This window comes from Podarcis vaucheri (genome assembly GCF_965113315.1).
Source record: "Podarcis vaucheri genome assembly, chromosome: 4".
Classification (NCBI taxonomy): Eukaryota; Metazoa; Chordata; class Lepidosauria; order Squamata; family Lacertidae; genus Podarcis; species Podarcis vaucheri.
In genome coordinates, this window is record NC_138762.1 from 63,704,233 (window position 1) to 63,730,231 (window position 25,999).

The window sequence follows — 25,999 nt, forward strand, 5'->3', positions numbered from 1 at the left end:
TTTACACTTCATCACACAACAGCAGTGAGTCTCCTTAATGTAGTTACTCAGTTAGGCTTAAATCATGCATTAAGTGTGCTAATATTGGTTTAGTCATACTACATTGCACTTCTCTATAAAAACAGTGAGGTTGTAGCTTCATGGATTTGCCTTGCTGAAGCAGTTTGTTGAAGGATAGCACTGAATATGCTGGAACTAGAAGGGATTCAGTGTAACGTCTCTGTTGCTTGTGATTCATGCTTTCTTACTTATTGTATTTATTAAAGATGGTGCACAAAGGAGTTTATCAGATTACAGAACCTGTTTCTGTGAATATTAAGGGTCAATGTGAAACGCTTACACTTAGTTGTACCTTGGGACTCATCTAAAATTTGTTAATATTTAGCACAGAAAGGTAAAACATGTTAAAAAATCATGTTAAAAGGTTAGTTGCTTTCAGATATTTGAATTCCTATAATCTGAAAAGCCTTTCTTTTCCATTTCTAAAAAAAAGTTAGATCAGAGCACTCATGAACTAGACAGTTGTTACCCATATTGTCTTCCCCCCAAGTAGCTCTTTGTTGTGTGTCCCCATGTAGGTAACCTTTTCATTCATCAAGACCTTTCACTCTACAAATGTAGAATACCTATGTAGAATACTAATGGATACCTGGGGATAATTTCATTTTACTTTGATAAAGAGGTTAAGCTGCATTTCGCAGTTCTTTGAACACACTCACTACATATGTCCAGCATGGCCACTGGCTTGGATGGTTTTAAAAGAGGATTTGAAAAGTTCATGTCTACAGTGGCTACTAGCCATAACGACTATGTTCTACCTCCACTGCTAGAGACAGTATGCCTCTGAATACTAGTCATTGGGACTCACTAGTGGCGAGAGCGCTGTTGGAACTCAGATCCTGCTTAGGGGTTTCCCATAGGCATCTGGTTGGCCACTGTAAGGGGGCTGGACTAGATGGGTCTTTGGCCTGATCCAGTAGGTCTCTTCTGAAATTATCAAACCTGGACAAATATAAAAATACTGCATACCACCAACTATTGCTGATGACTTTTTAAAATTAGTTGTGCTGATTGATTTCTTGGTATTTCTTCAGTCACTGGTCTAGTTGTGTTGGAGGCGTGAGCTGGAATGGTGGCATCTGCCGCAGTGCAACTGAGACAGGATAAGAGAGGGCAGGTTTCAGAGATAAATGGCTTGCGACAAACCATTTCTATGCAGCAGTGCTGTACAGCAATAGAAACACTTCTTGGGTCTTTATCAGAATAAGCCTCTGGTTCCATATAAGATGAAACCCTTCATTTCATGTCAGGAGCTTCAGCTTGATTTATAGCTGTTGATTTGGTTTTGGAATGTCTCAAAATAAAGTTTAGGGTGTTTTAGTGTTTTTGGCTCATCATTAGCTTCTATTTTTTAAAAAAATCCAAACATTCAGAGCAGACAGAAATGGATGCATGCAAGAGGCAAGGAAGGAAATACCAAAGACCAAAAAGAAAATGTGGGTAGTCAAGATAAAGAGTAGAGTTGCTTGCTTGGCTTGGAAATCTTTGTATGGGACAGTGTGTAACACCCAACTTACTATGGCATTTGGCTATTAAGTGCCTTTCTTGCTGGTCTGACTGATGTTCTTTCACCAGGTTTCACTTGTTCATGGCATACTTGAATCATTACTTATTTGTGCATGAAGAGTCTGTTAATAGCAGGAACTGACAGATAGGATGCTGAAACATTAGCCCTGTTTATCTGATAGATCTGGTGATATGAAAGTGCTGGGGAAAGGATTATGCCAACTGGTGGCAGTGTCTTTGCTCTGTTCACATGTTCAGCTAAACAGAGCCCATGTGTGTAGTCACTGTTCAGAGATATAGGTGAAGGTGCTGAGAGAGGGTTTGATGGTGAATAGCAGCAGAAGGGGACATCTTCATCAGGAAACTGACCTGGGACCTCAATATGTGTTGGGAGCATACTCCAGATCACTACCCCACAAATGTTTTCTTCTTCTTAATAAAAAGGGCCATTTATGCACACTTATTTAAAAAGCACAAAGTTTGTTCCTTCGATTTGAATTATATATAATAGGGCTGGCATGATAGTTTAAATCATGGTGGCCATAGAGACTGACCCATGTAGAAGCTCACTAATGATCAGTACAGTAAACTTTAGGTTATATAAAATCAAGCCACACACAGTCATCCACACAGCTGCAGCTTCCAGTTAGCAACTCACACTTACAGATGCATGCTTAAATCTTGCTGGATCCTCACAGTAAATCTCTCCTGAGATGCTTTTGCTTGAAACTTTTATCTTCACATTCCTCACATTTCCAGAGCTTGCTTTGGGTGCTATGAATCCTACAAAGCTACCACAAGGCAGGAGGAAGCAGGGCACAAAATTTTAAAATGGTGTGGGGAGCCTTTATGAATAGGAAAGACTCCTCACTCTACACCATCATCTTCAGTGAGTTGGCAGTGGAGGTGGGTAGAGCTAGCCATTTCCCCCACTACTGCCCCAGGATTCATAATGCCTAAAGAGGACTCAGATCAACAAAATTAATACTACTACTACATACTACTACTACTACTACTACTAATAATAATAATAATACCACATAGATTTATATACCACCCTTCATTAGATCTCAGGGTGGTTCACTAAAGGGTTAAATGGCTTAGTGTCCCTGTGTGAATAATCTTTCTGAAGGTGATTGTTTCACATAAGGATTATTCAACAAATCTTTGAAGAAAACAGCAGTTGGTTATGCACCGTAGTAATCTTTGATAAAATTCCAAGTGATGGTAAAAGAACAGGACTGAACCAAGAGGTTTAAGTCAGGTTGCTTGCTTTCTACATTTTTTCCTCAACTTTTATGCCAAAAGCTTTATTATGTTTCCTGAGTTTGTATTATGTTTTACATCCCTTTTCACCTGAGGAGTAAGAAAAGATAAGGTTATGTATAATATCTCACTGTGAGTTTTAGGATATAATTTCCTATGCAAATTAAGGTAAGCAAAAATAGATTTAAACATTAAACAACCATGTGTGAAATTATTTCAGTTACTCCATCATTCCACCACTTGTCCAGTACTCCCCTTCCCAGGGAGTGAGGAGCTGTTAACACTGCATTTTGGCAGGTGACTTTCCTGTGCTCTCTGTTAAGTGGCAAGATTCTTCCAGTCTCATCATAAGATATTCAGGAAAAGGAGAGCCACTGGGGTTTTTTGTGTGTGTGTAAAGAACAGCATCATACAGGTTGCAGTTGACAGCTGTAAGCTCAACGAGAAGAAAAGAAGCTTTTCAGGTGATGTGAGGACTGTTGAGTAACATTTTAGAGCAGGGTGTGGCGTGCCACACTGGTGTGGCAGGAGAATGTGGGCAGTGTGGCGGGAAGATTATAGGACAAGCATTGTTATATTTTGGGAATATTTCAGTTCTTATGTAGCTGCATTGTTTTACACTTTCTGGATTTCCCATGATCATATAAGGTAGTTGTGTTCGGTATTATAAATCAAGCACTGCTAGGAGTTGTTTCTGTTTGTTTTCCAATGTTTTTCTTATCAATAAAAAACTGGGTGTGGTGCGAGAAAATTTTTATTCTGAAAGTGTGGCCCAGAGAAAAAAGTTTGAAAACCACTGTTCTAGAGGATTTTGCAGGAACTCGTATTCTTGGGTTGAGCTTAGAAAGCTTTGGAAATATTGTGAACGTGGCTTGGGCGGAGTAGTAGAAGGGGACTGTTTTATTAAATAATATAGTGTATGCATGGTTGTAAATACTGCCTCTCTTTTGACAGAACAAAAATATAGATACACTGAGAATGCAGTCCTATGCACACTTACTTGGGAGTAAGCTTCATTGTACACAGTAGGACAGGCATTCCCAAACTCGGCCCTCCAGCTGTTTTGGGACTACAACTCCCATCATCCCTAGCTAACAGGACCAGTGGTCAGGATGATGGGAATTGTAGTCCCAAAACAGCTGGAGGGCCGAGTTTGGGGGTGCCTGCAATAGGACTTACTTCTACATGCATTGGATTGTCATGTGAATGTTATGCTTTAATATAAGTGCTTTAAATTAATTGCTTGGGCGACTTTTCAAAATAATCATAATAATTCTATTCTGTCAGCCATAGTTGCTCAGGAGCTTCCAAGTGCTCTGTGTTAGCTTCTTTGCCTGATTTGAAAGTTCTCACTGATGTCTGTCTCTCCTCCTCATCTTTTATAAATTGCCTGTGTTTAAAAAGCAAATGGCATTACTATGTAATTAGTGCTCTTTGATGCCCTTAGAAATGAAGCATTAGTTTGACCTCATAGAATTCTCAGCTGGTGACATATTTTATGTGATTAATGATTTACAGAAGGAAAGCTTAAATGTAAATGTTTAAACTTCAGCAAAACATAAGTCCCCTTGAACTGTTGATAGTTGCTATTAATATTAAATAAATAAAATAATTCCAAATCTTAATCAAGAACCTGAAGGATGTGCAGCCACAATATTATAATCTTTGCTTATATTTTAAACTTGGTATCATATTGGATGAAAAACTAAAGGGATTTTTCCCAAGAGAAATACTCCAATATCTTCTGTTTTATGTTGTAAACTGCCCTGTGATCTTCAGGTGCAGGGAGGTATAAAAATGTAATAAACAAATAAAATAAACAAATAAATAAATAATGGTATTTCAGTTCCTGTGGAAGAAAGATTTGAAGAAAGTAGCAGAAATGTGTGGCCATGTGAATGCTTTCCCTCATAGCAGAGAATTAATGAATATCACTATAGTTCGTGAAATTGTAATTTGGTTTATTAATATTGGTTAGAAGAAAAGCTATTTGTTTGCAATCAAGAGACAGCAATCTACCAGAAATAATAAAAAAGCAATTTCTTAAAATGAAAAAGTTAAAGACAATGTGCAGAGGGGAAAGGCAATGTAGATTTCCTAGGGATTTTTTTAATTTATGAGTTTTCTATAGATCTGTATTATGCAATAGTAATAGGGATGGTCTAACCAAGAACTAAAGACTAAGGTTGTGCACATGGTTTAATCCTACCTTATGAGCAGCAAATCCTATATCCCTTCCAAGTGAAAAGCTCTAAAGCCACTCAGATTAAATCATTTGAGCACCATGGTATATTGCCATAGATGAAGGGATTTAATTTCACGTAGGTTATGCACCGACTTCAGAATTAAAATTCTAATGTCTCCAGTAGCTTGCCAGGCACTGTGACATCTTTTGAATTCATTGCTACAGAATGTTCCGATGTCCACTAGCATAAATGAGTTTTGAAAAAGATTCAGTATTGCAGAGGATTGCTACTTGCTGCATTAGCCAGAAATACATCATTCACATTCAGAGGCAGTATATGTCTTCCGGCCAAGTGCTGCAAACAAACAAAAGGAGGATGAAGGTTGTGTTCTACTTTTGTCAACTGCCTAGCAGCATATGAAGCATTGTTGAAGATGCTAGGCTAGATGGATCATTGACATGATGCATCATGGCAGTTCTTGTTAAAAGAATTTGGCATGAATTCTATCTAAATGGTTTTGAGAGTGTCTTTTGTTGTCTTGGTTAGTTGTTCCTTTAACTGGTACTCTGTTTGTATTGGCTGAAGTACTATCTCTGGTAGTACTGACTGCAAAACTGTACAATACCTATTATTTAAGTTAATCTTGCGGGTGTGCAAATGTTTCCAGGTACACAGCTATTGTCACCAGTGCAATTCTTCTCAGAATGTGGAGTGGGTGTTTTGGGGAAAGTGGAACACATGAAAGGGGAGAGCAAAGTTTGAAGATGGTAAAAGCAGATATTTTTTCACTATCACCATCCAAGGAAAGGTTGGGTTGAATTATCCACACTGGACTTGTGGTGACGACTGCTTCCCTTTCCACACCACACAGCCACTTGATTTATGAAAAGTGCTGCTTTATCTGGTGTTCACTCGTATGTGGTTTTAAGAAGGGTTAGATATGATTTGTTCCACTCACTCTAATGATCTGTACATACTTTCTGTTAGATGGTTGGTGCTAGGTTGAGGGTATCAGAAGATAGGATGTTCAGATGGTAGGATGTTTTCATCTTTCATATAGCTCAGTTGCTGGGGCATGAGACTCTTAATCTCAGGGTCATGGGTCCGAGCCTCACATTGGGCAAAAAGATTCCTGTATTGCTGGGGGTTGAACTAAATTAGTCTTTTGGTCCCTTCCAACTCTACAGTTTTATGATTCTATAATTCTAGAAGTGAGCAAGAATAAAAAATTTTGAGAAACACTGCACTCATATTTGATGTTCCTCTTTATTCAGCAGTAGAAGCTACCACCACCACATACCAAGTTGATTTGGCACATACATCTGAACTGCTATGTGGAACACCTGCTTATAATCCATAAGTTGCCTATTAGCAAATTCATGTTTCCAGTATTCTGACAAAGTTAGAATAAAACAAACAAACAAAATTCTAACAGGAACAAATACAACACTCAAATGTGTTCCTTGACCATCCTCACTGCTCATAATATCTTTTTAAAAAATTGGGAATTGCTGCATGAAATTAATTCAATTATCTCAGTTTTGGGAAACAGGCCGCACCCAGGATTATAAAAGCTGGAAATGCTGAAAGGCATAGATAAAGGTTGTGGAGGGGTGAATGTGTTGCATTACTGTAGAAGCATAAAGAGAGTCTTTGTTTGCGTCTTATTACGTAGGAGGGTAGGCATTTTGTCTGTTTCTTTATATTTATAAGTGTGTGTAATGCATTTATCCAAAGTCTAAAAGCTGAATAGAAAATATAAATGTGTGCAGAAATGTATGGCTTTAGCAATAAATGTCACTTGTTGTATATACCCAAGAATGGAATTCTTCCTGATCAGCCACACATTCTAGAAATCAGTTTATTGGGTTTTTCATCCTTTTGTCTTGAGAAGTGATTGAGATTCCCTTGTTAAAAACATATAAATTTAAAAATCCCACCTACACTATATTAATTATATAGGAGAGAGAGAGAGAAAGTTTAAGCAACGAAGAATTTCAGATTTTAACAAATTATGACTATACAAGCCCATACAATAAATCAGCCATCTGGAAAACATTCCTTATCACCAGTGCTTTTTTTCTGGGGGGCAGGGGGGGTCACAGGAATATGCATACGCCTAAACATTTTGTGAATCTTTGTACTTTTGTCCATTTACTGTATTTATTTTCCCTGATTTGAACTATAAAATGGTGATTTTCTTGAGTCAAAATGAGAGCACCCCTAAACATTTTTTTAGAGAGGGAAAAAAACTATGTAGAGGAATATTCTATAATATGTAAGTGGAGACCTACAAGCTTTTTTTTTCTTTTTCAATTTGTGGTATAATCAAACACAGCTTCCAAACATTGAAAGGCCATAATGTAGCAGGACACTGAATGGAGTTTAAAAATATTCAGCAAATGAAAATGACAAGATTTCACAGTGGCTTCAATAAAGGGATAAGAAGCAACAAATATTTCAGATAATAACAACAGCAGAATATAAATGTGAAGAAAAGAAAAAACTGATGACCAACCTGAAATTTGGTTTTGAGAGATGTGTTTGAGATAGTAAGAAGACATTCATAATGAAATAGCTAAATCGGAAGGAATATTAGTTTAACAAGGTCAGATGAAAAAAAAGAATAAAAGTAAAGGTCATTAGGAAAACCCAAGGTAACCCAAGTAGAATGAATAAATAATGCTTGAAAGAAGAAGCATAAATATAAGAATAGAAGAGGCTGAGAACAGAACTGTAAGAAACCCCAACAGAAAGAGTGGAAAGGGAGCCATTAACACCAACAGCTGGTGGAGAGATAGTATCAAATCCATGAAAGAATGTGCCCATGAAAACATGGAAAGTACAAAGAGACAAGAATAATAGATTGGTCAACAGTATCAAAAGCTGTAAAAAGGATCAAAGAGTAAGAAGTGAGTAGTTAAATTGTCATGAGATGTAGCTAAAAGATCATTAGCAACATTAAGAACAATTTCAGTTGCATGGTGACAGCAGAAACCAGATTGGAAGGGATGAAACATGGAAAAAACAAAAAGAAAATAATACATTGGGAAAGGAAAGGTGTTTTAGAAGTGATGGGAGATACAGACGATCACTCAAACATTGTTTGTCATTTAAGGGGAGAGATTGCTTTGCCATTGTAACTACCTGACTTTTTCTCAACCATGTCTTTACCTAACTTTTTCTGAAAAATATAACAACATAAGCAAAACTAGTACTAGCATAGGAACTAAAATATTTCGAAATATGAGCAGCAATAACCACTGAAAAAGATCCACAATAAATACACTACATATTAAAACTTCATTTGCGACCTGATAACTGAAAAAAGAGGCAAAGGCTTGGTTGAACTTGTGTTGCTTTAAGATTAAATCCATAAAACACCTGCATAGGGAAACAGCTATTGGTGCAGAACTAACTTCAACATTGAACTAAAACTGCAGCTGCTAGGGCAACCAAACTCTTGTCTGCAGGAAACAGAGTTACCACTATCCAACTTACTTGCTTCCCGGGCCATGCCATGAAGGCAAGTAGGTAGACCTTGCTGCATCACCCACTCCCCTTCCTGAGACCCCATAACCCCAGGCAGATGAGACAAGTTGGTCCTACAGGCAGCTCCTGTCCCAATTTATGACCCCATATCTCAGACAGCAAACCTCAGAGCCAGCCCGTTACCCTGAAAGGTGCCCTTCCCAAAATATGAGTAGCAATCACCACTGAAAATGATCCACACTAAATAAACCATATATTAAAACTTGATTTCTGGAGACTGTTTTATTGGAGGCTTTCAGAACAAAACCTACATTGGGGTTTTCAGACTGACCTGGCAAATTTCCAAGTTAAGAAAGGTTTTCCCAAATGGGCATTGCCACAGCTTATACTGCTTATTTATAATTTTCCATTTCAAAACATTACAATACATATATTCCATCACAAACAACAGAAAAGTGACTTGTCACTTTAATGTTGATAAGAAAAGAAACCATATCTAGAAGGTGGAAAGTTTGTTGGATTTAAGCTGGCTTTTATCCTCATGGGCACAACTCCAAACACATTAAGGTTTCACTCTTGCACATAATTATACATGCATGTGTGGCATCTACTTCATTTGGATTTGTGTGAACACGATTCCAACAAAATGTTCTTTCCCTGTCTAAAGCATTAATTCTGCCATTTCAAATTGTTGCAGGAGTAAGTTTAGCTGTATTGACATCTAATAGCAGGATTATTGGGGTGGGGTGGGGAGTTTAACAAGACACCTTATTGTCTCCTTTATTACACTGAGTCATTTTCCCTCTACGCAGGTGTCCATTGATGAGCGTATCAGGCAGTTGCATGAGGCCCACCGAGATTTCGGTCCTACTTCTCAGCACTTCCTTTCCAGTAAGTAATTGCTCTTTGTTGTTGTTGCTAACTTGCTTAAGAAACTATTAAAAGTTTGTTATGTAGTCAGTCTTTACAGAAATGATAGCTAGTATTTCTTGTCTGGCCTTTGATTAGAAACTACCATTGTGGACCATTTAGTAATCCAGCAGTTAAGTTTTGGTGTGAACTGAAACTTTGGCTCAGAAGTTCATAAAATTCTGATGCAAAAAAAAGCCTCTAAAATTATGACCCACCACTCATAAACACAAGATAAAGTGGTAAACCTATTTAGTGACCGTTCCACTTCAGACTAGGATGTCCCTGGATTTTGGGCACCTGGTGCGAATCTAATTTCCAAGGTACAGAAAATTAAATGCCAGGGAAAGGGGCTGTAGCCATCTTGCTGGTATTTTATGTATAGACTTTCCCTGCCATGGTTGAGTATTCAACCTGGGCATAAATATACCCTTACTTGCCACTTGAGGTGATATAGTTGAAAGACACAGGTTTACCACACTTATCTGGTGTTTGTTTGCGAAAACAACATTTGCTACCTTCCAACAACTTGGTTTTTTTTAGTATGACATTCGTTCTTTCCAATGTTTGTCTACATTTAAGAAGAACTTTCTGTACAGAAAGACATTGACTCAAACAGTTACAGGATCTTGTTCATTACATTTGATCTATATATGTGCTATTGTTTATTTGTTGCTATAGGAGGGAATAGAAGCTATTCATTTATCTGGGTGCAGCTGGTGACAACCGATAGAGTGATGAAGTGAGCATGCGCTAAACTGCCAGAGGCAAGCGCCAGATCCTTTCAATTTTGTCTCAAGATTTCTATTAGTTTCCACTGTCTCGTAGAACTTACTGTGAGCCATTAAGAATAAATCCTACTCCCATTTACACAGCCTCATCCAAGGTTCCATTTCTTGGGCATAGTCTGAACATGCAGCAGAATGAATTCTGGGTTGGTAACATGGATTGTACTGCTTCAAACTGCCAATGTTGGCTCACACTTTTGAATCTTCCCTTAACAGTAGACTATTAGTAAGGAAGTGGCAAAAAACTCCCCCCCCCTCCGAGCTTTATTTTTGTTGGAGACAGGGAAGCATTCAAAAATTATATAAATTTTAAAATATTATATATCTATATATATTACCAGCAATCTGAAGTGGAACTGTATACTCTACCACCTCAGTATTCTGCCACCTCATTGAATGTCTAGAGTGAGACAGTTTTTCAGTGTGGCTTTTATATCAGAATATTTGCTAAATAGATAATTTGTCTGCACTATGTATTATTTCTGCATAGGTAGCATGCCTATAAAGATTCAAGTGATGTGCAACAAGGAAAAATAGTTTGTTCTATCAAAATCAAACAGGAAAGCATTCATCTATTCTGACCCATAGGATAGTTCCAAAATTGTTGTGACTGCAGGATTTCCTAAAGCAGGTTGTCTGACTCTGTAGAATCTACAAGAGAGCCAGGCAGATAGTGCTACTTGTAGCTTTCAGACTCTTCCACTCATTAAAAATCTTATATCAAAAAATATATGGAATATATACTAAACACAGCATACCTAATTTTATCCTTGATGTGAGTGGGCAGTGAATACAAAGGGGCAGTTGAATTTCGAAAAGGGGCTAGTAAACAAACAAACAAACAAACAAACAAACAAACTTGGAACACACAGGCAGCCTCATTTATGAGAATAAGAGGCAGTCCTAGCAGCTACATAAACATCTTTCAACTTTTACTAAGCCATCTGCAGGTGTGATGATCTATTGAATCCTGCAAAGGTTGGTTTTAAGACACTAGTTCCGTCAGTCTTCTCTGCATCTTTATGGATATATACATGAACCACCTCTGCGGGATCTGGAACTTGTTTTTATCATTCTATTTGCTGGCTACAAAATCATGCATCTTGTTACACACCACACCAATCTCCATAGCAGTACAGGACATTCAGGCACATTTGTGTTTGCTTTTGGAAAATGAGGCACAACAGAGACAGTGGTGTCTTTATAATATATGGTTTATTTACACATATATATTAACCTGAGTCTGAATTAGAGGGATCCCCAGCATTATACTCCAAGAGGGTCTCTTGCCTCTTCCATAAGCACAGCATTGGATTTAAACAGACACCAGCCATTTCTCTGCCTCTCTCTCCAGCCCAATGCTTACTCACTGTTGCATAACTCCTAACTGCAATCCCTAAACTCTTGGCTTTTTCTCTGGAGTCAAAGGGGCCCCACCTCTTTGCAGTCTGTAGTGAGTTCCTTTGATGCACTGTTGTGCTAAACAGCTCCTTACCCCACAGGCTAACACCTCCAGGGAAACTAGTCTGGCTTACAAAGCACTACCTTGACCTAATTAGCGCTTAACTCATGGTAATTTCAGAGGGTTTAGAAACGGTCTAATATACAGTTTAAGACATACACGTCTGACATCCCATTTTAACTCACAAGCTGTAATTCTAACGTTTACAGAATCCAGGCATTTAGCACCCACAAATTAATACATTATAAACTCAACATACAACGTATTTGTTAATGTGTCTACACAAGGAAGTGAAACAAAGGTTTCTTGGGACTGCAGCATGAGATTTACTCTCAACTCACTGTGGACAAGGGTTTAAACTCATTGGTGATTGTAGAGAAGGAAAGGGTGGAAATTTGGGGAGGGGGTAAAGCAAGGCCTTTGCACAAGTAATTTGGAAGCTACTGTGCTTTTCACAAAGCTGCTTCTTTCAAAATATTCTCTCATGTTCAGTTAGTACAGATGTTTCCAGCTAGTTATTATCATATGCACCTGTCTGCCTGCTTTCAGCTAAGGTATCTTTAATGACAATGCCTACTTTTTAGGATGAAACGTATTCCATTTGCAAGTTGTAGTGCTATTCAGCAAGGCTATTATACTGATGCCCAACTGAGGACAGAGAAAACTGATGCACATACCTGCTTATTAAAGTGTTTTAGTCTTCATAATGTCCTCTCATGACCTCCACTAAGAAGTTGGTAGTGATCAGGTACTCATTTAAAAACTACATTCAAGCAAGGGCACTATGCTACATCCGCTAACTGAAATGGTGGGAGGAACAAAAAGCCACAGCAGAAAAGGTACTTCAAAATGGCAACTAATAAAATCCTCTAACTCAGCACTGGAGGTGGGGGGTGGGGAAAGAGATGGTTATCACTGGTACAGCCTTTATGCAGTATGTTTTGAAGTCTTTTGAAAGACTACTTGAAGCAGCATCAAAGCAGCAAGGCACAGATTGAAATGAAGCTGTTTGAAAGCCACGTCTTTGGCCTATTGTACTGCGATTATAGGAAAGTAAATAACAAAACCATATTTAAAGGATTGCATCAGTGGAATACAGCATAGGCACAGGATAATGGTCTCCTGCTGCTTGTTTGATGCATGACTAGGGAAAACCAACGAAAAGATGCTGAGGTTTCATTATCAAAGTAAAATACATTGTGAGCTGATGTGTTGAAATGATTTTACTGCGACTACACCAGATCATTAATGAAGTAGGTGGGGCCACCAGGCGTGGCAAGACTTGGGTGTGCAGTGCAACATAGTATTACTGAGCAGCTGCATTGTAATTGGCATCAGGAATAAAGCTGGGGTTTCAGGCCAAGAAGAAACATGCCTGTTCTTTAGAAGGTACATATTTTAAAGTATCATGTGCTATTAAGAATAAATTGATTTTTCACAAGCATATTTTGGACACATTTCCTATCTGTACTATTTTGTGACACACACATGCAGAGGAGTAGAACTCTTTTTTGAACTGCACATTTTACAGCATGGTAGCTTTTATATGTAAAATGTGACTATTCTTTTGAAGCTCATTAACAAAAACATTCTATTTGGTTTTTCAATAATGTAGCTTATTTTATTTTAGTGATTTATAAGTTATTACAATTTTGTCACTTTGAATGCCATTTATGCTTGTCTACGGAAGTTAATCCAAGTTTAAAACAGCCTCCTGTCTTTGCTATGGAAAACGAAATTTGAATGCATCTGTTTACTACCACCCCATGCTTCAGGTAGACTTGTCCACCTTTCAAAGGAAAACAAAACCTGGAAATATCACTTGTGTGATCATGCATCACTCTTTTAAAACAAATTATTATTATTATTACCATTATTTATTACTTTCGTATACTGCCCTTCATGCAAAGATCACGGGGCAGTTCACAACATAAAAATACAAGACGAGAACACATAATAAAATAAACAGAAACACAAACCAATAGCCTTCCTCCCACAAACACATTTAAAAGGTCATAGAATGCTAATCAGCCAAAGGCCTGGTTATAGAAAAGCATTTTTGCTTGGAACCTAAAGATATGTAATAAAGGCGAGCCTCCCTAGGGAGAGTATTCTACAAATGGGGAGTCACTGCAGAAAAGGCCCATTCTTGTATTGCCACACTCTGGACCTCTAATGGAAGAGTCATACGAAGAAGGGACTCAGATGATGATTGCAGGGTCTGGATCGGTCTATGTGGGGAGAAGCAATCCTTGACACACACACAGCAATTTTTAAAAGAGACATGAAAGTCCACTGAGGATGGGGAGGGATCGGTCATGGCATTTCAAGGACCAAACTTACCAGCAGCTCAAGCAGTTGGATTTTGCTACAGACTTACAGTAAAAGTATCTTTTAAGCACCATTGTGGAGAGAAAATAGTTTGAGCAGACCACACCCACTTCACTCAGATAAAACAATATTACAGTGATGGCAAGAGTCAGTGGCAGATATCCTGTGAAATGCAAGCAGAAGGAAGCTCTCAAAAGGAAACATTGTTGCTCCCTTTTCCCTGTGCCCTCTGAAAAGCCTTTCCAGATAGGGTGTACCTTAACAGCATGGGATAGGCCATATGGGATGCTGGTGAGAAGGTCATGGCCCAAACTTAAGTGGAGGCACCTTGTGCAAGTAGCATTTTACTTGGATAAGGAAACCATCTGCTTTTTGTCCATTTCCCTTTTCTACTGCACCCCCCATCCCATGTCATTCAGGTGAGTCCCCTGACACTCTGAAGAAGCACTGCACGGTGCAGGAGAGACAGAGAGAATTGAAGATCATTCTTCAATTATCTTCCTTCTACTCCTGGTTCACAGAATCCAAGCCACTTCACAAAGACTTGTAGCAGGCATTGGAAGGGAAGTAGATTCCATTAGAGAATCTTCATCTGAAAGACATTGGTGAAAAGTCTTCATCAGAGATAATGAATATGGATCAGTACAGTAAGGGACACAAATGCAAATATAATTTCTGGATGTCAGGCATTTGAATGTGAACCTAAAAGAGTTGACTGAAAGATGTTCCTTGCTTCTGTGATAAAAAATGAGCCTATTCCTGAGAAAGGAAGGTCATAACTGAAAGGGCAAGCGTCCGACACTAAGGTCACAGAAAGACCCTGAGAAAGCAAGAATCATGATAAAAGGAACACAGGGAATCCAAAAGAATTTATTTGTATGGACAAAAGCCCCAGGAAAAGCACAACAGCAGGATTATATGCCTTTTATATATCCGTTGGAACAAATGCAACTTTGAAGTTGCCAATACCAAAAGAGGGAGTAAGAAAAAGAACTTTGCTATGGAGCCCAGCTTAGGTAGAGTGGGGAAAAAGCAGCCAGAGGGAAGACTACCAACATTTCATAAGAGTTTATATTGGGCCTTTCAAAAATCACATTGCTTTACAGTGCTGAACTACTGTAGTGTGTTAATGAGCCCTTCCTAGTCCACAGGTTCTATTTATAGCTAGCAACACAGTGGTGGCAAATATTGTGATAGTTTTATTGTCTATATTTACATAACATGTCATGAAGCAAGTCAAGGCAATAAAATATGAATATTTAAGTCCAATTTTAAAGTCACATTGTATGTGCAATTAAACCTTATTTCTGCAAGCAACATTCCACGTACCCAGTCATAGTGATACCACGCATGTTAACTAATGGAACAGAACAGAATAGTGTGCTATCAGTATCTTGACGCCATCAGTAAATAAAACATATACATGTTGGGGATTACTGCTAAATACCACAGTTAAGTAAAATGGGAAATGTATGACAAAGAGTTCCATTGCCCAGGAGCAACACAGTCTTTTCCGCTAATAACTAATTTGGGTAGCTGAAAGAAAACAGGGCCATCCAAATGTAAGAGATAAACATTCAGAACATAAGGAGAGCTTGCTGGGTCAGTCCAACATTCTGTGCCAACCAGATACCTGTGAGAAACTTGCAAGCAGGACCTGATCACAAGAGCAAGATTTTTAAGGTGAACTAGACCTGCTTAAGCCCCTGACAATCTATAGCAAGTATTCTGGAATGAGACTTAGAATTGGAGTGACGCCTTTCCCATCTCTGTCTCTGTATACCACAACAATAGAAGACCTTGGCAGAAGGTTACATTTTGAGATAATACTTCTTATTTCCCTTGTGCTTGGCATCAATGATAAGTCCAACATTTGCAAAATACCTATGTAATCACTTAGCTTAATTTAGCTTGAAATGTCCCAATTTAAATATTTTCAAAGAATAATTATGAACCTGATGAGTAAAGGTATTACTTTGTGGTGCTCATGCAGTTATTTAAGGGCTGCAGTTGTTTGCTTACTTAAGTCTAGAAAGATAATTTGTGTTGAGTTCTGAAAGTTACAGGCTTTAGCACTTTCTAGATGAAAGCATAAGTAGGTGTTGGTAGTGAACTTAATACATGGTCCATTTTCACACACACCCCAAAAAAAACCCCATATATTTGCTCTCTATTTTATATTTAAAGAAAGACATATTATTATTGCAGTTCACTGGGTGTTGTGATCTGTGGCTCTTCTTCATTAAGAGTGTGTGGGGCATAATCTCATGTTCTGTTTTACCATATTGAAGACATACAAAATGAGATGTGGGAGATCCATGATAAGATCTCTCAAAGTTTCCTCCCGTGCTGTTTCCTCACTTGAAATATATGCATACCACTGCTTTCCCCAAAAGGGTTTGAGCCTTTGGCAGCATTGCAACTGAACCCTTACAAAGGCCTGAGAGCTTTGCAAGTATTCTATGTGAACATTTGCAAAGTGTCTGCCATCATCTCCTCTTGCCCCAAGGCCCAGAAATTTATAGGTCAAGAGAAGACAGCTGTAGTGTGCAATCTCAGGCTCCATTAGTGCATCTTTTCCCACCAGGAACTGGAAACAGAAATCCCAGAATTCTCAGCAGGATACAGGTGGTTCACATATCACAAATGATGTCCCCCTTGCCCCACCCCTGAAATTATCAGACTTGTAGTCCTGGTTACAGTTGCCAGCAGGAAAAGGCACTCTATCAGGGCTTGAATCACCAGCTGCTGCCCTCACCTTCTCCTGTCCCAAAGTAAGTGTTACATCTTGGACAAGTGGGATATGGTGGCTCAGTGCTTCTGGCACCTCTAGATCAATAATCATGTCCGCCCTTCTGCAGAAAGGTACTTGTATTGTCCCTGTAACAAAATTATTGTGTTTTGATTATAGTTTGTATTTAAGAAGAACGTTATAGATTTTATAAATACTTTTGTAATCTGTAAATGAAATATGTGTATGTTTTATATGTAATTGTCCAGCAATCACTTTCAGCAAGGTACTAAATATACGGGAATACATTTATCATTGGCTACTTCATGTAATCAGTGGAAATTACCCTGGAACAGTGTCACAGATGCATGTTGTTATTATTATTATTATTATTATTATTATTATTATTATTATTATTATTATTCATACTCCACTCATCTGTCTGGGTTTCCCCAAACACTCTGGGCAGCTTACAGCAACATTATATGATATGCCATTTTTTGTTGGATGCCTTCTTTTCAACAGCTGCCCATCAAATAGATGACACTACAGCCACGTGTATTTCATGGCCATAGCTGTTTGTTTTGACACCAAAACATTGCTGTCAGGATCATGGTTTGGGCAGTCTTGGTAGACCGTAAGGCACGGGTTTCATTCTAAAACTAAGGATCAAAAGTTAGAGCTCCAAGCATCATGGAATCATAAATGGTAATAGACACAGGAAGAGATTAGGAACATCATGAGTTCAGTACGAAAGTCAATAGAGATGCAGAATAGGAATAGAGCTGCTCTGTTAATTAGGAGAAATGTGTGACAAATAGTACGTCTTAAAAACGTACCAAACAGAGTGTACAGTCTTTCTGATATACTACAATCTTCACATGAAGTAGGTGTGTGTGTAATATTGCTGTTTGCAGAACTGTGACATTCAAGGAAACCAGGCCTAGATTGATTTTACGCTCTGTGGATGACTTTGCAGCAGGCAGTGAACTGTTTTTAATGTTATAGAGACAGATGTTGTCTATGCAGTAGATGTATACTGTTGCTGGTAAAAAAAAGTAACTCTCGTTAGCCATATAGATTTTTGCAGTCCTTACAAAATTCCATTTGTGTGACTTGAGATAATAAAGCACAACTTCAAACTTTGAAACCTTCATAGAAGATTTGCCACTCTCTGAAGTCTAGGAAGTAAGTACAAACATTTTATTCTCTGTGTATGTGCAAGACAGTCTGCATTATATTTGAAAGCAGAATGACAACAATAACAATATTTAGGCACAAACACGAAAGTTCACAGTTGAATGGTACCTTTTTAAAGGATCAGCCAAAGTCAAAGTGAGCTTTGGAATTTTCCAGAACTCTTCGTCAGGCAAGATACTTCACAATGACGGTTGGCGTGACAAGGAAAAACAAATACAAAAATTGGGCTAGATGTTCTGGCTCTGAGACCAGTTTGTAGACTCACTTCCTATATGGAGGCTGTATGCTGAGTAAGCCCCTCCAAGGTCCTACATATAACAAGTTACGTACACGCTTAGGATTCTGTGATAAAGAAGCAAAGGCTGCTTTCCTCATTGTTTCAGAAAATTTGGCTTGTAACCCAGATCAGTCATGAAAATTAAACAACCAGGTTCCTCGGCAGGCAGAGGGGAGAAGAGAAACACGGCAGTCTTTATCAGTGGTTAGTTTTGGAATATAAGAGAGTCAATTAAAGCCAAATAATGGAGTATTACCTAGTGGATGGCAGGAGCACAACCCTTAAATTGCAAAACCAATTTCCAGGTGTTAGAAGATTATCTCCCTCTATTTGTAGATTCCACCCACCCTGAACAGCTAGAGTCATAGTTCTTCAGGACACATAATGAGTAAAGGTAGCTCTGTTGATCCATAAGAAGAAAGAAAAATGCCAAAGTCCACAGATGTGTAATACCATTAATAGGACCTACCCAAAGTCACAGGAATGTGCAAAGCATCCGAGTTCTCCAGAACTCTTAAGCAGGCAAGTGCTTCAGAAACAGCTATTGCATTGATTTTAAGATTTTGGAATCAAAATTGACATTTCTGTCAGAGATGGGAAAGGCATCACTCCAATTCTAAGGACATTTCTGGAGAGACTTCCGGGTTGGCGCGGACAGCTAATGGCGGATTCCCTCCGAGCTCCGGAGGGAATCGGCTCCGCTGGGGACGGGTCTTGCCGCGACGGCGACGCGGGGACCCTCAAAAACCTCAGGCGCGGATGCCTGAGGACTTGGTGACTCGGTGGGCACCTTAAGCACCCTCCCCGATCCACGAAGAGCCTTTTTAAAGGCTACGGAGAGGATACGGAGAGTGGCGTGGTGCTGAGAGTAGACCGCTACCCCAGCGGAGCGAAGCCGTGTGCCATGGCTGAAGAGCGCTGACTTGTTTCCTTAAATTCGGACCTGAAAAGAAGCAACCCGTGAGTAGATTGGAATTTGGACTTTAAAATAAATTACTTTTGAATCGGATACGACCAGGGGATGTGTCAAAAGGAAGTCTGCACCCCCCTTCTTGCAGAAGATTTAAAGCAACAGTAGAGAACTAAGCTGGAGAGCCTACCCTTTTGGGGTGAGTTAAAAAGACATTAACTTTCATGATTTGATAAAAGAAGTTTGGAGCTGGAGTGCAGGAGTGGAATTTTAGAAGATTGTTTATTTGCTGTGTGTAACCCCCCCTCCCGGGCCCGGGAGCGTCCTGCCTCTGAGCCTGCTGAAGAGGAAAGGAGTTTGACAGCTGTCAAAACTGCCAAACGGGCAATTTAAAGTAAAAAATCTTTTTACCTAAGATCCCTCTGGACTAAAAGTGATACAATTGAGTTAAAGTGGTTGGAAACAAAGAAACTAACGAGGCAGAGGGCTGTTGGAAAAAGATTACTAAGTATCAGATTCCCTCTAGGGGGATTTCTGAGACATTGCAATGGCAGTGGATGGAAAGTTACTAGCGGAGTTAGAAAAAACATTTTATCTTGTTGGAATTTTACAAGAGCAGAGTCTGACTATGAGTAAACAGCTCAAGACCTTGACTTCCGGAATAAACAACTCCGCTGAATGTACTGAGGACTTGAATGAGAAAGAATCCACAGCTGAACTGGAAGAGATATCTCAAGAATTGAAGACCAAACAAGGAGAGGAGAAAGAACAGATGGAAGGTACCAACCAGGAAGCTTCACTAGTGGAGTATAAACAAGAAGACTTTTGGATTACATGGATTACAAACCGGCGAAAGATGAGAAAGATGAAGGAGGAGGCCCCTAGAGCACTCGGAATTCAGGAACTTAAAACAAAGAAGAAATATGACTGGGGCCTCCATTTCAAAGATGAAGGGTTTGTGGATCTTTTGCAGCAATGGGTTTTAAGCTTTCTTGTGGAAAGAAGTGGTTTGAATGAGACAGAACTTCTTCGAGATTTACTGACCAACATGAAGGACTACCAACAAGACAGGCGGAGAGGGACTGAAAGAGATTTAAAGGCCTCGGACGTGAGGAATCCAGGCTAAGAACTGTTATTATGGACATGTATTTGGAAAGGGACCCAAACCGGGGATGGGAGGGGGGGGAAGAGAATTTCAATAACACTCATGACTTTTTGGTTTAATTAACACGTATTTTATCTAATATAAACTGGGAAATCGATGGAAGGGAACCTGAGTCCAACTTAGGAAAGAATCTAAAAAATTTTTTTATAAGAATATTATATTAAGACGGTGAAGAGGAGAAACAATAACTTGCTGACATAATTTTGGAAATTGGGATGCTTGAAGGGGGTGGGGGGAAGTCAAGGAATAAGTTTAGGAAAGTAAGATTCTTGAAATTATGCATGTTTTTTGTCTTTGTTTATTTGTGTGTGTTATGTCTTTATAAAATCTGGAAAACTAATAAAAAATTTATAAAAAAACAAAAACAAAATTGACATTTCTGCCCCCCTCTTGTCTAATCAAACAGATGTGCTGAAAATAGTGTCCCACAGTTAGGAGTTAATGGGTAAATAGGGAAAATATTACTCCATCTGTAGGACTATTCCAAACAAACAGAACCCTAAAATTCAAACAGAATTTCAACTTTAGCTTGTTTTAATTTATCATGTGTCATTATGCTAAAATGCAAAAGAATGTAAACTGTTTTGCAGCTTACTCTGTTATCGTGTTATATAATTTTGCCAGTTATGAGGAAATTACAGAGCAGCAATATCATTTTATTCTCAACAATTCTACAAATATTTTATTTCTTTTTTAAAAATTGACTAAGATGAGGCTTAAGTGAACCATTTTTACTGGCATTGGGAGTCAAATAGGATCTACCATTATTTAGGTAGTTGAAGGAGTTCTCTCATTACTCTGCATCCAATAACGGGACCAGCATTGTGTGTAACTTGACATCCAAGTAGAAGAAGGACAGGAGCTTGTGCTAAGATGTCATTTGGTAATAAATTTCATTTCTACTATTTACGATGCTCTCTCCTTCATTGGAAGTTTTTAAGCAGAGGTTGGATGTCTGTCTGTCGTGGATGCCTTAGTTGAGATTCTTGCATTGCAGGGGGTTGGACTAGATTACTCTTGGGACTCATTCCAACTTTACAATATGATGATTCTATGGATAAATTTTATGCAAACTAATTTAAATGAATGAGTATGACTAAATTGGTTCCATTACTTTCACTAGGTCTACTTTGCATAACATTTAGCTGAATGCCGCTCTAGAAACAATCTTACTTCCTGAAGCTGCTTCCCTATTTACCACTTTTTTAAATCAAATATCAAAATGAAAAGCATGCAGGGAAAGTGCTATACTTCTGCAGAAATGGCTGAGAACAACAGTGGACGAATAGAATCCACTCATGTACTGCAGTATTCAAGTATCATATACTCTCACTGAATAATATTGGGCCAGTCCCAGTCTTTCAGCCTAACCTGCCTTGCAGTGCTAGTGGGTGGATAGAATGGAGACTGGGAGAACCATGTTGAAATGGAGATAGGGAGAACTTCTTGTTAACTCACAGCTTTCTCTAAAGGTTGTATCTCATTACATTGTTCATGAATTAACTACAGTTTTCATTTGATAAATTTATCACACCTCCCTGTGCTTACAACACACACATTCACTTAAAACGTACATTTGTGAGCAATGTGCAGAGTGTAAACGTAAGGATTCAGTGTAAAGTGCTACTGTCCTGATCCTGTCATTTGGCGGATGCCTGGCAAGGGTCGAATTTTCATATGCAGTTCCATCACTTGTCAGAACTATCCTAGTCACATCAAGGGAACCATTTGCATTTCTTTGTATTCACCATGACTGGAACAATCCTAAGGCACAGGAATGTCATACATAGCACTACATCTAATTTCAGTAATATACAATTAATTTTAAAATAATATAAATTATTTAAAAAGATTAATATATAAATTAGCACATAGTTGACCTCTTAGGGTGAAATATATTGTTATGCTTTGTTTTGTTTTTAAAAAGCAATACTTGCATGTTGTAATAATCATGAAACATTTTGGTATTCCTTTTTTAAGTTGAAAAGAGTAATATGCAACTATTTTAATGAGCCACAGAGGTTTGAAATACATTCCTCTTTCCTAATCAACATTTCAGGTAGTTTCTGGTGTGCCTGATAATACATTCTTTTACATTGCACAGTACCATAACAGAAAGGCACTTTCGAATATTCTTCTGCAAATAGGAAATTGTATCTATCTTGAGCAAGTAATACACAGGGGGGAGCTCTCTGGACATATTAAAAACCATTTTCCATACAGTCTCCTTTGACTGACTACTAAAAATGGTCTTACTAGGAATTAAAGATACATGTCTATTACCTAGACTAGCTTTGTAATGGATGGTAAGCCTCTACTGGTATCCAGAGATAAGAAGCAGCTGTTTGCAATGTTTGGGCTTGTGCCAGAAATGAGATCATGATTCTTAGAGCAGAGTTGAAATAGGTACCACATATTTTTGTTAACTCAAATTTATGCAAGGCTGGCATCACCCAGCAGAGCAAAAACTGCACGATGGGCAGCCTCAGCACAATCTGTTGATGGAACATTAAATCCAGTTATGCAGAACGTCACAGAATTGTTTATTATTTCCAAGGCATTTAGTTCCAGTGAAGATGACTGCTTGCCTTCATTAAAAAACAAAAATGCTTGCTACATAAGATTATGTGATAGTAAGTTTTGACTAGATTAATTCACAAATAGGGGAGATAATGCCACTTCAAGAAATGCTATAATTACCTAGCATATATATTTATGTACATGATATATGGATGCACTAGGGATGACCACTTTTCTGCTCTTGAGGAACATGGCAACCTGTAGGTTAAATGACCTATTCAGTGTATGAAGAATAAAGTTTCTCAGCTAATTCAAATATCCCAAGATACTGTTGCATCTAACATAAAACACTGCTATTGGAAAATACATACATAATGTATCTTACACGTGTATCGAGGCATTTTGTCTGCTAGTTGTTTCTTGTTTGCCAATGTCTTTTTAAAATTTATAATGACAGTTCCACTACTCTGCCTGAATGAATGCTAAGTTGTGACATGACAACAGCACAAAGTCACAAATCTCCTGAGCCTTGCTGGATCAGGCCAGTGGCCAACCAGATGCCTATGGGAAACCCATAAGCAGGACCTGAGTGCAGCAGCCCTTTTCCTTGTTGTGTTTCCCAGCAACTGGTGTTCAGAGGCATGATATCTTTAGCAGTGGAACATTTTCTACTGGGGCAGTAATTAATAGGACTGTTACAGAAATTATCACTATGAAATAGAACCAAACAAACGTGAAGGACAATGTATTTTTGTATTTTTATTTTATTTTATTTTATTCCTGCTACAATAAATAATTGCATAGAGTTATGCACTCTCAATGAAATCTTAATTGGATTTGAGCCTGGTCATTATTTCAATCTGCAACTTGGAAGTATAGCATCACAGCAAGATGTTAAAACAAAAAAATAAAATGGATGAAAATACCCCCAAGTTCCACATGTTCTAAGTGGAGGGATTTTTGTGTGTTTTTTGGCTTTAAAAAGAAATCACTTGAAATTTACTCATAGTATTCAGCTGTATTTTGTTTAAAAGGTAATTACAGGTGAATTTCATTAGACTTTGAATGTGATGTGGTGCTTAAAGTGCTGGAATTTGTAGGGACCACAACACTATTTCAGGGCCTCTGTGCATATTTGGATTTTTATGTGCTCACACCAGCATCTTCATTATATCTTTAAACTCTGTATAATATATGCATTTGACAATGGAAGCAAAAAAGGAACATGAGCTGGTAAGTCTTTCAATTCTCACAAGAAAACCAAGGTATTACTTTGTTTGATGACAGTTAATCAACTAAGAGGAAAATGTAGAAGACAAGGCAGCAGGAAGCAAGGGCTGCGGAAGCCCTAAAATTTCTGTCCCACAAGACAGGCAGCATGCTTCTTCAGTTCCTTATTGTTTCTTTAAGTTTAGTAGTTGAAGAGGTTTTTGCATTTATCTTTGCAGCTGAATGAGTTCAATTTCACTCAGATTAGAGTAGAAATTTCTGAACAGCAGGTTAATCCTTCCTGCCTTCATGGGCAACTGAGCAAACAGACCCATATCAGTGTGGCCAAGTGTAAAATTGTAATTCCAGAGATTAATGTTGTCTTTCCTGTTTGCATTGAACTTGACCTCCATGTCTCTTTTATTTGATTTTATGTTTCGTTTTTGTTTTGTTTTTTGTTAACAGCTTCTGTCCAGGGCCCCTGGGAGAGGGCAATATCGCCAAACAAAGTGCCCTACTACATCAAGTAAGTATCAAACTATTATGATTAAATGCTTGGGGCTGTCAACTAATTATCTTAGCTTGCCTTGAAACAACTGTGAGAATTCTACTCTTTTTGGAGCCTACTGGTTCATACTGGATGTTTCAAGTAGAGCCTCCACTTCCATCGATAGCATAGAAAAAGATTTACATATAACATAAAGAATTCTGAGGATTCCTTGGGGTTAAAAGACAGTATAATCACCAATATATATTTGAAATGCAATAAAAAAAGTTCAGAATTCAAGAAGAATGATAATGTGTATTGGTCCTTTCTTTGACTGTATATGTCTGTTCAGCTACCATTGCTTTAAACATCTTGCACCTTATTTTGCTGCTTGATAATAAGAAAGAAAATCAGTATTAAAAGATACTGCTCCTGAAATCTATCCTAGACTGAATTTTGCAAGGGGGGGGGTGTTGAGTGGAATCAAAATACCCTTGCCCCCAAAGAGGCAGATTCCAGCCCTTTCAAAAATTATTTACACGTTGGCATAGCTAACTAGTACTACTTTCAGTTAGAGGTCAGAGCATGCAAAGCAGCAGCCTCTTTTTCTGTCCAAATTAAACATTTCAAATGATACTTGAATAGACCATAAGAGTGTTGGCTTCAGCGTGATATGCATTAAGTAGCGCTCTCACTGGTTGGACAACTCATCCATGAAAAGAGTACCAGAGAAGTTGTTTGGAACAAATGGGACAATTTCCTGTGACACACATTTAATTTTTATAGTCTATTCAACTATCACTTTTACAAGCTTTTTGATTTCTGTAGAAAAATCACTTTTTAATCTACCTATTTATTGCATTTGGTATCTCACAAAAAGGACTTCTCTGTAGTTTATACTTTGTTGCCAACATGGGTAGAAAGAGCTTAATAATGCAGTCACCCTACTTTTTATAATTTATCTCATCTTAATATTAGAATTCAATATATTGCCGTGTTAAATGTGTACAATTAAGTATTTTTTAATTTGTAGATTTTTAAGTGAAAATCATTTTTATCATGTGCAGCAGCATTTTACATTAATCTTTTGTTGTGCCCACACATCTTGCATAACTCTATTGTTTGAAAATACGGGAAATTTACATCTTAAGCTGTTGTCCAGCCTTTATATTGCTCCTGCTCTATGTCTGATTTCATAATAGAAATTATTTCTTTGCTATTGGTCTTTAAATTATCAAAGGTGTTACCGTACATTTCTTGCCTGTTCAGAAAGCAAACATTATATCTGAACGTTTTCTGAATTTGGACATTATTTTCTGCTCCAAAGCAACATAAATTGTTGATACTGAACATAAGAGCATATGTTGAGAGATGTCTTTCTTGCATATTTGATTGTTCATGTGTGCTTTTCTCATTTTCTTCTTGATGCTTGGAATTTTGTTTTTTTTTTACCCAACTCATCAGTTCTACATTTTCAGTGACAGGTCACTTTATGAGTTC

General features: G+C 38.1%; 1 protein-coding gene across 12 annotated transcripts in view; it reads left to right on the forward strand.

Annotated features, from left to right (window-relative positions):
• DMD (dystrophin) overlaps positions 1-25,999 on the forward strand; it is a 1,048,023-nt gene that overhangs the window by 893,255 nt on the left and 128,769 nt on the right. For all 12 annotated transcript variants that reach the window (XM_082219922.1, XM_082219929.1, XM_082219924.1 and 9 more), the window contains 2 exons: positions 9,323-9,401; positions 24,478-24,538. In XM_082219922.1, the coding sequence (XP_082076048.1) occupies positions 9,323-9,401; positions 24,478-24,538 (140 nt within the window). The remainder of the gene's footprint in view (positions 1-9,322; positions 9,402-24,477; positions 24,539-25,999) is intronic.